Below are 12914 nucleotides of genomic sequence, written 5' to 3' on the forward strand. Positions count from 1 at the left end.
TTCAGAGTTCCTTTCATTTATTTTCCTACAAGAGTACTTTCTTTCACATTCCAGCACTAGAATATCTTTGGTGTAAATTGCCGGGTGATCTTTTCTTTTTGGTTATGCAAGGTTACAATTAAGGAAGTGGGAATAGAGTTTAGAAAAGTTCATATCATTTTTGGTATTTCCTGTGCTTCGTCTCTAAGTTAACGAAACCTCCGGGTTGACAATTAAGTGTTGAAGGATTTTTCCTAACCGCAATTCCTGCACCCAACACCGAGAACAAGCAGTTAGAAAAGAACTTGTAGGCTGCAAGGTAAGAGGTTGAACAACTCTGAGCAGAGATCCATAACGTAGGTTCCGCGCAAGTTTATTTGGAAGAACTTAAGGAAACCATACTTGGTGAAGTATAGACATTGGAAGAAATTATATGGAGCTTGTATGAAGAAATTGTCACCATGCATAAGGCAATGGTCCACTTTCACACCATGTCGGAGAAGTGTAAGGATAATGGTAAAGCTCTTAAGGTTGTCCATTGTTGGCCTTCAATTATGCTCATTTTTGCCTATCCTAAACACATTCATTTACCACCATATTCCATCCTATTTCACTTACATATGCTTTATTTTAATCTTATTTTGCATATTCAGGTAACTAAATTAAGTTTTTCAATTTTTAGAATTTTTTGTAAAAATTGGGTTTTAAGAGTAAATTTGGATTACATTAAAAGTTTTCATAATAGCTCCATTAAATTCATATGTGTAGGACACCTGGGTGAGAGATGAGCGCATATTTGGAAATATTTGGAACCACGAATGGAAGAACAACTATTGGTTCGGTCAAACTAAGCAAACACAGGCCCGGCCAATGCTGGTCAAACTTGACCTGTCATTCAGAAATCCCTATTAAAAAGGGGGCAAAATATTATTTTTTGGTATTTTTCTTAATTTTGTGAACCAGACTTGATGAATTCGACCTAGATGGATGAATTAGGATAGATAAGACTATTAGAGCCATTGTAGAAAATTTTGTTGATGATTTTCTTATTTAAACCGAGTTTATGAACCATTCATGTATGTAATTTTGTATTCAGACTATTGGAGACTCTTTGATAATTTGAAGAATACTTTCTACTATTCTAGTTGTTGTTCATGTTGTGGATATTTTCATAAGTTAGTTGTAACTGAGAGTTCCTTAGATGTACAAGGCAAAGTTGGAGGACCCCCATACCAAGCTAAGTACACTTTGATTAAATTAGCATAATTTTAATTTCACTATTTCTTGCTTCAAATTTATGATTCAGTTATTTAGACGTGTGATGCTTTTTGTGTGATTTTTGGATGATGTTAGTTTAAAGTCAAATTTTCATATGAAAAGACAAACAAGAATTTAAGTTAAATTATCTTTCCATCAAATTATGAATCATAGCTAAAATCGTCATTTTTGCATTTCATGTATTATTTCTTGAATTCCAGATTTTATTTGATGAAATGGTAATGTTATTGGGGTAGAACTGTGAGGAAGGACAACCAGGACCTCCTAAGTTAGGGGTATCTTCTCTTGCTATCTACACATTACAAACCACTGCTCTTTAGTTTCTCTTCTTGGGGATAGTACAATGAAGAAGGACAACTAGGACCTCCAAAGTTAGGAGCCTCTTCTCTTGCTTGTTGCATCTGGAACCATAAAATTTTTAGTCTTTTAAAACTTAGAATATATTTGTAATACGCACTTCCTTTAACCTTGTAGTCTTGCCATCATAAATTTACTTCCCCTGAAATACATATACTTTGGACATGCTTCCAAGTCTACAAACCCGGATTGACAAGTAAAACACGTGTTAATTTACTTAGTAAATTGACCTTACATTTTTGGCATCGTTGTCGAGAAGCATATTCAGATTTAATTAAAATAGGAAGATTTAAACAAAAACATAAAAAGTAAATAGGATTTTTCACTATGGTCATTTATGCCTAAACAAAGAGATGAAAAGGGTAGATATACAAAACAAGACCCCCCAACTACTAAACCATTGGTAGAAGCAGGATTACCTCCATTTGAATTAACTACACCAATTGCTGGAAAACCAACTTTGGAAGAGTTAGAGGAAAAACAATGTTCAGGACAAAGGTTAACTCTTGTTGAAAGACAAACTTTGTTAGCTTATGAAGTGAAGAGAAAACAAAAACACATAGGAACATCTTCCATAGGAAAACAAAGAGAGACAATAAAACCAATTGATCATCCTATTCTTGAATAAATAGATCAGTCTATCTTTGAACAAATAAAACAAGTTGAATCTCAAGTTGTTACTGAAACATTTGAAACTGCTGAAAAAGATATGGCAGAAGAAGGGCAAGGATCTAACATCCTCACTCCAGAACAAAGGTTACAATATGAAAAGCAACAAAAAGAATGGCAAAGAAGAAGAGAAGAAGAGGCAAGAAGAGAAGCAGAAAGGAAAAGAGAAGAAGATGCCAAAAGAGAATATGATCATAAGAGAAGACAAGATGTAGAAATAGAAAATGATGAAGAAGCTACTTTTGGATTTCCAATTGTAGATACTAGAGCAATTCTAGGAGAAGAGGTAAAAATGAAGAATATTCCACCTTCAGTTTTACCAAATTTCTATGGAATGTCTTCTGAAGATCCTGATTCATTCATGTTTGAATTTGATATCTTATGTAGAACTTATGGTTATATTGATGATACACATAAGCTTCATCTTTTTCCTAACTCTTAAAGCAGCTGCATTAAAATGGTTTATGGGATTACGAGAACACTCTATTACTTCTTGGGAAGAAATGAAGAAATTTTTTCTTAAGAAATATCAAGCCTATTGTAGGCCTAGAGATTCAAAAGAAGATATTTTTAGAATGTCTCAACAAGAAGATGAGAGTTTGGAAGAATATTTAGAACGATTTCTTTACAACCTGCAAAAATCCAAACAACATTCTCTAAATCCTGATACCATTAGAACAATTTTTCTCAAAGGAATACGAGATGAGTATCTTGATATTCTCAATGTGATGGGTAAAGGAGATATTTCATACTTACCATTTGATGAAATTGTTGAATTATGTCAAAAGTACTCTAGAGGTAGAGCCAAAACAGGAAAAAGAGATATAACTTCTAGAGCTTCTAAATCACAACAGGAGGAGTGACAAGAGCAGAAATAGGGAGTTTGTTAGAAAACTTTAAAACATATCTTTTGAGCACCTTAGGAACACAAGTTGATGTATTAAAAGCAAAGAAGAAACAACAAGAAGAAGAACAAACAATGTCAATCTTTTGTCCTAAGTGTAGGAAGAAGCATATTTACGAGAATAACATAGTTATCGATACAATGGGAACTATTACCTCAAAATGGGTACTCGAGCCCAAAAGTCCCAAAATACATGAAAAACACCTTGAAATCGAAAAGTGTTAATGGCAGAGTAATTTTTTATTTTATTTTATTTTTTTCAGAGTAAAATTTCAATATTTTTTAAAAATAATAGTAAAAAAAATAAAACCCATTTTGTTTGGTGCAAAAAACACCTTGAAATCGAAAAGTGTTGATGCCGGAATAAAGTTTTTTTTTCAATGTACATTTTCGACATTTTTTAGTAATGACGTTAAAAACAAAATATCGTGACTCTGAAAAACTTTAAATTTGCAATGATTTTCCAGCATGACATTAACGATAAAATATCACATCTTTGAAAGCCCTTAAAATTCCAATGATTTTTAAGCATGGCATTAAATTTAAAATATCACTTCTTTGAAAAACCTTAAAATTCCAACAATTTTCAAGCATGGTGCCAAGAAAAAATATTTATAATTGTTTTCAACCATAACATTAAAGATAAAATATCACGACTTAGAAAAACATTAAAATCTTCACAATTTTTCAACCATGGAATTAAAACCAAAGATTATGGCTACAAAACAATCTTAAATTTTCAAAATATTTCAAGCATGACATTATGGAAAAAATTTATGACTAAAAACACTTTAAAAATGAACACCTGAATGAAAGAGTTATTATAGCAAGAGTATTTTTTTAAATGCTAAATGTATAGTGATTTTGAAATCTTAGCCTAAGACAACTTGATACATTGCGAAAAAAATTTAAAAATCAACTATCAAATTGACACGCAGTGTAGGTGAGCTCAACCCATTGTAATGAAAACTTAAAGACCAACCATGAAATTAACACATTGTGGGGTAGACTCAATTCATTCCGACGAAAAATTTAAAATCAACTATCAAATTGCACATAGTTGGATCAGGTTGCTAGACAAGCATCGACACATACCCTACAATATATATATATATATATATATATATATATATATATAAGAAAACAAAAATTCAAATATTGATAATAAAAAATAAATTAAAAATTAAAGGAATAAAACATTAAAAAACGTGACAAAAAAAATCGAATATAAAAAATATATAGAAATGCAAAAATTCAAATATTGACAAAATAATAATATTATTATTAATAGCAAAAAAAAAAAAACTTGACAAAAAAATCAATTATAAAAAAATATATAATAATGACGTAAAAAAACTATAAAATGTAAAAAAAATTAACCATACCATGTAAAATAAAAATAAATAAATAAATAAAATAAACCAAATAAAAAATTCAAAGAAAAAAAAAAAGAAAAAAAGAAGAAGAAGAAAGCATTTCCCTGCCAACCTCGAGGCCCAAACAAATTAAATTTCATAAAATATATATAAAAAAAAACAAAAACAAAAAAACCATCCAGAAAAAAATAGTTTCTAAAAATGAAAATTTTAAATAAAAAATAAATAAATAAAACAAAATAAAAATTAAAAATATATATAATATAAGGAAAAATAAATAAAAATAAAAAAGGGACCATTTTTTAAGTTCAAAAAAACACATCATTTAAAAAAATGTTAAATAATCATCAAAAAATTAAATTAAATTAAAAACAAAACAAAACAAAAAAAAAAAAATAGAAACAATTAAAACAATAAATTGTTGAATTGAGGCTTCTGTGATCCATATCAGGTTTACGAGAAATTCTTCGGCGTAAATCACAAGATAAATCATTTGTCGACGCGTTTCGAACCAACAAGTGTGGTTCATCGTCAGGACAAGTTGAAGAAACAGATCCAGCTTAGCATGTTAAATAGTCTGAGCAGAGACTCCAACGGCTAATTTTGACTTTAGGACCAGAGTCAAGATTTAATGGAAATTAGTTAAATTATGTGAATAAATAAAAATATAAAATAATTTAAAAATTGTTAAAGGTTAGTTAGAAAGTTATTAAAAAATTATAATTTGTTTTTAAATGGGACTTAAAGTATAAATAATATGTATATATATATAAAGAAATATATACAAAGGTTAGTTAGAAACTTATTGGAATAATAAAATTGAAATATACATAAAAATAATAATGAATAGAGTTTAATTACGAAAGTTATAAAAGGAAAAAAAATTATTTCATTTTAAATAAATTCAAAAAATTCAAAAAAATAAAAAATAAATAAAAATAAAAACAAAAATAAATAATAATAATAATAATAATAATAATAAATAGGGGAACCCGCTGCTGCTGCTCTGCGCGCGCGCGCGCCTGAGCCTGCCCTCGGCCTCCGTCTGCTTCTGCTGCTGCTCGACCGTTCAGCTTCATGGATCCGCCTGGTGGGGATCCGGAACTGCAACAAGCTTTTTCCAACCTGGTTAAATCTCTGCCTCAACAACGACCAAGGCCAACAGCAACCAAGTTTGTAAAGAAACTAGATGTGCTACAGGAAGTTCATTTGCCTCCGACCATTCCTCGCATGGCAGCCATCTCATTAGCGGAGAAAGGATTAATCGGCCAATTTACAGGACTATGGCCCTCGCCCAAAACTGTGCAAAGGTGGGTTGAGCGAAACTGGGCAGACAAGATCCAAGGAAAAATATCCATCAGGTTCTGTGGTAGAGGATACTTTACCTTTCACTTTGAAACTAAGGAGGACAAGGACCTAATCTTCAGAAACGGGCCTTACTTCATGGATTCCAGGGGTCTCTACCTCAACAAATGGACCCCGGATTTCGATCCAGAGCTAGACATTCCAAGTGTTGTTCCTGTCTGGGTCAGGCTTCCCCACCTCCCTCTCCACTGCTGGGGCGATGACTCGGTCAAGGCAATAGGAAACGCGGTTGGAAAATACATAGATCGCAGCGAACCTAAGGACAACATGCAAGCCTGTGCGCGAATATGTGTTGAAGTTGATCTGGGACGCGGACTACCGGAAGCAATCAAACTGAAAGTAGACGACTGGTGCCATATTCAACAGCTGGACTACGAACAGATACCCTTCAAATGCAAGGTATGTCACGAATATGGACATTTTGCTAATAGATGTACTAAACTTATAAATGTAGAATCTACAGAGCAAGAAGGGCAATGGGAAACGGTTAAAAGGAAAAAAACGACTCCATCCCTGAAGCAAGCAGAATCTGAAACCCTGGGGCCTTCCCTCCAGCAACCCATTCACCCTCATTCATCCCATCAGCAACCCACCTCGTCCTCTCAGCAGCCCCCTTCTCATATCCCCTCCTCACCCCCTCGACCCTCGGACCCCTCCATTCCTCCTACTTCAAATCCCTTTGCAACCCTTTCTGAGGAAGATCCCGAGCAGGATCCCCCTTCATCTGATCAGCATCTCCATCCCTCACCCCCTCATTCCTCCCAGCCCTCCCCTGATACCATCTCCACAAGGATCACCAGAAGTTCATCAAAGGACCATGGAGCGTCCAGTGACATTCCAAAAAAGCATGGGCCTGGCAGAAAGTCGGCTAAACAGCAGAGAGAAGAAAGTGCACAGAAAGATATAGCAATGGGATCCCAGACGCCTATAGAATCCTACATCATTGGACACTCGGACAAGGAAAACAACAACAAAGGCAAAGAGAGGCGAGCACCTCTCCATACCACTGGTAAATCATGCTGAAAATGCTATCCTGGAACAGTAGGGGACTAGGGCACCCCTCCAAGAAAGCAGCCCTTAAGGAACTAATTCAAAGTGAAAAGCCCGAAATTATCCTTATCCAAGAGACAAAGCTAGATCAGTCCGAAATCATCCGACTCATTAACCAACAAAAGCAATACAGCGGCTGCGCCAGTGAAGCAAGAGGAGCCTCGGGTGGCATCCTAACAATGTGGGACAACAGCAAATGGAGCTGCAACTTCACCAAAATCCATCAGAACTGGATTAGTGTAAAACTAGAAAGCAAGGAAAATGGAACAATAGTCAAAATATACAATGTATATTCACCAAACCACTACAGGGAAAAAGAAGTATGTTGGAACACACTGGAGACAAATATAGAAGAAGACCAAGACAACAATCTCATTCTAGCAGGGGATCTAAACCTGGTCATGCATACCAATGAGAAAAGAGGAGGAAACTTCAGCTCAGACCCATTCAGAAACCGGCTTGAGCATATTATGCAAGAGAAAGATCTGGTAGATATAAAACCCAAGAACCGAAGGTACACCTGGAGCAATAGGCGTCTAGGAGCAGGCAATATTATGGAAAGGCTTGACCGTTTCCTTATCAACATCACATTCCTATCCGCCTTCTCTACCGGTCAGTCAGACATCCTCAACATCTCCGCCTCGGACCATTATCCAATCACGCTTACCTTGCACAGCCATAGCCAGCTTGGACCACTTCCTTTTAAATATTCTCCCCTTTGGAATCGAATCTCTGCAGCTAGAGATGCGGTGTGGCAGGCTTGGACCCAGCATGTGGAAGGCTCCCCGACATATATCTGGGAAACAAAGCTGAAGCAAACTAGGCAGGCTCTTAAATCATGGGCAAAGACCAACTACCAGGAACCCGAGCTGATTAAAAAGGAAATCAAAAAAAACCTTGAGGTAGTTCAGCAAAATATTGAAGATGTTGGACTCTCCCAGCAAGCAAAAGAAGATGAGATAAGACTGTATACCCAGCTGAGGCAAACAGCTAGAGATGAGGAGATCAAATGGAGGCTAAAGTCAAGACAGCTATGGCTGCGCGAAGGAGATAAAAATACCTCTTATTTTCATAAGCAAGCTACAGTCAGAAAGGCAAGGAACACCGTGAGCACAATTAAAGACAGTGAAGGGAACAGCTACGAGACCCAGGACTCCATAAAAGAAGCAGCAACCACTCACTTCAAAAATCTTCTAACTGAGGACAAAAGTGAAGAGGACTACTCAAGTTTACTTCAATACATGACTAGAGAAGTCACCCAAGGAATGAACAGCAAGCTCACGCAAGAAGTAGAAGAGGAAGAGGTTCAAAAGGCTATCTGGAGTCTCCACCCGGACAAAGCTCCAGGTCCTGATGGGTTTCCAATCAGTTTTTACAGAGAATTCTGGCAGCTGATCAAAAAAGACCTCCTAAAGATGATTCGCTGGGTCCTTCGGAAAGGCAAATTGGGGGGTTACACCAACTCAACCTATCTAGCTCTAATCCCAAAAGAGAACAGGCCCTCTACCTTCTCTAGATTTCGGCCCATATCCCTATGCAATTCTGCATACAAAATAATTACAAAAATTTTGTCGTCAAGGCTCAAGCCTCATCTCTCCTCTTTAATCTCAGAAAACCAAGGAGGCTTCCTGCCCAATAGACACATCTCTGATTCCATCCTACTCGTGCAAGAGGCCATTCATTCTAGTATAAGCCGAAAGGAGAAAGGCTTTGTTCTAAAACTAGATCTTGCCAATGCCTTTGATAGGGTCAGACACTCCTTTCTGTATGCTGTATTACACAAAATGGGATTCAATACTTCCTTCATTAACATGATTAAAGCATGCATTTCGAACCCTTGGATCTCCCCTTTGGTTAATGGAAGACCTTGTGCTGCCTTTCAATCCTCCCGAGGCCTCAGACAAGGCTGCCCCTTGTCCCCTTACTTATTTATTCTCATGGCTGAATCCCTTAGCAAAGCCTTGGATTACAACCGAAGAATTGGCCTAATCACTGGCATCCAATTCGAGCAGGGTACAAAGAATATCAACCACTCCCAATTTGCAGACGATACCCTCTTGATGGGAGGAGCATCGATCACCATTGCAAGGCGTTTCAAAAAGATTCTGGACCAATTCATGGACTATTCTGGAGGGAAAGTTAACCAAGTAAAAAGCTGCATCTATGGATGGAATGCAACAATCCACACCATTCACAGCATTGCAAACACTCTAGGAGTCTCATACAAGCTAGACTGGAGCCACTTCACTTATCTAGGGATGCCGGTGAGTATGGGACCTCTGAAGACCGACACTTGGAATGAAATCCTTGATAAAATAAAAAGGAAAATTCATCAATGGGGATCTATGTGGCTGAACCCTGCAGGACGCCTTGTACTCCTAAAATCAGGTCTGACCTCTCTGCCCATATACCGCTTCTCTTTGATCCAAGCTCCAATGACCTTCCATCATAAAATGGAAAAAGCTCTTAGACACTTTCTCTGGCAAGGAGGAAAAACGGAGAAAAAAAAGTTTAACTTGGTTAGCTGGAAGAATGTCATCCAGCCCCATGAGAAAGGAGGACTTGGAATAAGATCTCCAAAACTGCTGAACTTAGCTCTCGGGGCTAAAATTGTTTGGAGGCTAATTTCAGGGGACACAGCATGGTGGAAATCAGTTCTAGAGGCCAAGTATCTGAACAGCACTAGGCATCAACTGTTGGACACTAATATCCCCAACAGAGACAGCACCAACATCTGGAAATTATGCAAGAAAATCATTCCCTTTATGGCCCATCACACTTCAAAAGTCCCAGGAGGAGGGAGCAGCATTAGTATCTCCAATGACAGAATATTAGGTCAGCGTCCTATAGGATCCAACATAGAGGCAATTCCAGCTATAAGTTGGCTTAATAACAGAGGAATCTGGTGCTTAGCTCAAATAACGCATTGGGGAAATCACTCTCAAGCTTGGACAGGATGGACACTACCGGATTATCCTAGAGATCTAGAAGCAAGCGTCCTAGCCCTAAAGAACCTTCTGCACAGTAAAGCTCCGATTCAAAGAGGCAAAAAAGACAGCTATCGCTGGGACCCTACGGGAACCCTTTACACAGCCAAAGCAGGGTATCAACAATTGTGTGAAAGCGCCTTTCCACAGGCCATATGGAGTCAATGGAAATTGGTTTGGAGAGCGGAAGCCCCTCCAAAAGTCAAATTCTTCTTCTGGCTCCTCCTGAAAGGGAAGATCCTAACAGCAGAAAACTTAAAAAAAAGGGGCATTTTGGGACCTTCCAGGTGCCCAAACTGTTGCCAAGCAGAAGAAACAATGCAACACTTGTTCATAGATTGCCAAATAGCAGAAAAATGTTGGAAAGACATGGCCTCAATAGGGGGAGGCACATGGGAACCAAAGGCATCCATAGTAGAAACTGTCTACAATTGGAAGAAAAATTGTCCATGGAAAGGCAAGAAGAACAAATTAACACAAAGGATATGGAACACAATACCTTTAACTCTTGTTTGGAGTATCTGGTTGGCTAGAAACAAAAAGGTTTTTCAAGATAAAGGATACAACATCAGAGTCATATGCCACAAAGCCAAGAGCTTAGCGGTGGAAGCAATTACAACCCGCACTCAAGGCAAGATTGAGGCCACCAATTGCAGCGTTGAAGAAAGAAATTTGATCAATTACGGGCATGGAAGCATTATCAGCGCTCAGGCACCAAGAAAAGAGAATCTGCAACCGAAGGAGCCAAGTAATGTTTGGAAATTGAGGCTCAAGGAAGAAGAATTTGCTCTCTGGTTGAGCAACTGCAACAGGTTCTACATGTTTTTCGATGGAGCCTCAAAATCAAATCCTGGCCTAGCAGGTGCAGGGGGTCTCATCTGCAATGCTAATGGCGAGTCTATTCTTCATTTTGAATGGGGGCTGGGTGAACTATCCAATAACAGGGCTGAGGGATTGGCTTTGTTCCAAGGCCTCACCCAATTGATCAAGCTGGGAATCAAGAAGGTAATTGTCTTCGGCGACTCCGCAATCATAATACGACTCATGGTGCAAAGGCAGAGCTCGCCAAACACCCTATTGCAGCAAATCAATAGCAGGAATCAGATTCTACATGACATGATGGAGGAGGCCCGTTATTATCATATCCTACGTGGTCTCAATAAAGATGCTGACAAATATGCCAACAAGGCTTGTGAACGCCCCAAAGGCAACCTCAGCTGCAACAATATCTCGTCCACCCAACCTTTGCCATGAGGACCACGCATCTAGTCAACGCATGGGGCACCGTAACCAATAGAATCCGCAACTGCAGGCAAATCAGCAGAGCAGAGGACAATACAGATAAGGTAGAAAGGAATTGCATCAGAAGCCCGATCAGGCAATCAGCTCAGAGCATAGGAACCAGGACTCACGCTGAAGGAAATCGTCCTCGCCATCAAATACAAGATCTTGATCAAGATATGCGACGGAAGGTGCAGAGGAACATTGGGATGCGCAGCTCCCCCTCCCATCTCAGCATTCAGGAAAATTCTTTATATACCCCCGGTAAGCAGACTCAACACCCCACAGAAGGATCTTGTTCTCGTAGACTCAAGAGCGGACCTGCAGCTGAGTCTCATCAAGCTCTTTGTGATAGTTTCTGCCACCCTGAGATTCTATCCTCAAGTGTTTTTTGCATCCTCAAGAGCGGTGCTGTTCACTACAGCAGCAAGATAAGCTCTCAGAGGCACGGAGATAAGCAACGGATCAGCACCAGCAATAGTTTGCAAGGTTCAATGGAGCGTCCTGAACAATGCTCCCACTGCAGGGATTTGCAAGCGGAATTTGAAGAAGTTCGAGCTCAACAGCAAGCGTTGGAGGATCAAGTGCGTAGTTTGGAAACCAGGCTTGAAGAACAATGTAAAATTCTCCACGAGAAATACAGAGCTGAGATGAATCTCTTTTTGCACAGGGTCCACTCCCTGCATGAGCAGTTCAGTAGTTTGAATAATAGATGCAGTCATGCAGAAGAAAGGATATCCATCCTCAAGATTATGATGGATAAGAAATCCAAAGATGCAACATCCTCTTCTAGCGCAAAGCCGATTGAACCTGACCAGGATTGACATAGATTAGTCATGTTTTGCAGATGTAAATTTTGGGGCCAGCAGTTTGTAAGAATCTATAGTAGTATAAGCAGTTTTAGGGGTAGGCAAACTAAAGTCAGAATCAAGGAAAGAAACTTTTTTGTGATTCCTTGGATTCAAAATGCTCAGGAAGCATCTTATGTATGGCATACTGCCTTCTTTTTTCAGATTAATATATAGCACCCGACCTTTGTCTAAAAAAAATAATAATAATAAATAGATAGATAAATAAATAGTAAAAAAACACTAAATCTATAAATGACTCAATAAATCAATATAAAAAAAAAACAAAAAAACAAAAAAAAAACGTAATAATAATAATAATAAGAATGGAAATTAATAAAATAATTAAAGTAAATAAATCAAGCGAGCGAAAAATAAAATAAATTAATAAATTAATTAAAATAAATAAAACAAGTGAGTGAAAATAAATAAATAAATAAATAAATAATGAAAATTAAATAAAACAAGCGAGCGACATAAAAAAAAAACAGAGTCAAAATGAGAAACCTTAGCAGGAAGGAAAAAACAAGGCGCCCAGGGAAAACAACGAAATAAAGGGGAACCAATGAAAGCAAGAAAGGGCAAGACTAGGAAGAAAGGGCCGAGATCCAGTAGCTACTGATCTTCCAGCCGTCATCTCTATTGAGATTGCTCGGCCTTCTTTCAATTTCAATAGCTTCTCTGAATTTACGGTGATGGAACTGAGCAACCCTGGAAATAACCTTGGCCTCCTCAATACACACTTGATGCTTGGTCTTTTCCGCATGCTCTGCTAATGCTGAAGACTTGGTTCTTCCATGTCTTAGGTCCATTGCATGTT

General features: G+C 37.7%; 1 protein-coding gene across 1 annotated transcript; it reads left to right on the forward strand.

Annotated features, from left to right (window-relative positions):
* Positions 1-7379: 7379 nt before the first annotated feature.
* On the forward strand, positions 7380-11219 carry LOC149244730 (uncharacterized). Its single transcript, XM_089371630.1, has one exon. The coding sequence runs from the start codon at positions 7380-7382 to the stop codon at positions 11217-11219; it is 3840 nt and encodes a 1279-aa protein (XP_089227756.1).
* The last annotated feature ends 1695 nt before the right edge of the window (positions 11220-12914 follow it).

This window comes from Pinus tabuliformis, chromosome 8 (assembly GCF_031772625.1).
Source record: "Pinus tabuliformis cultivar Carrire ecotype Pingquan chromosome 8, CPIR1, whole genome shotgun sequence".
Lineage (NCBI taxonomy): Eukaryota > Viridiplantae > Streptophyta > Pinopsida > Pinales > Pinaceae > Pinus > Pinus tabuliformis.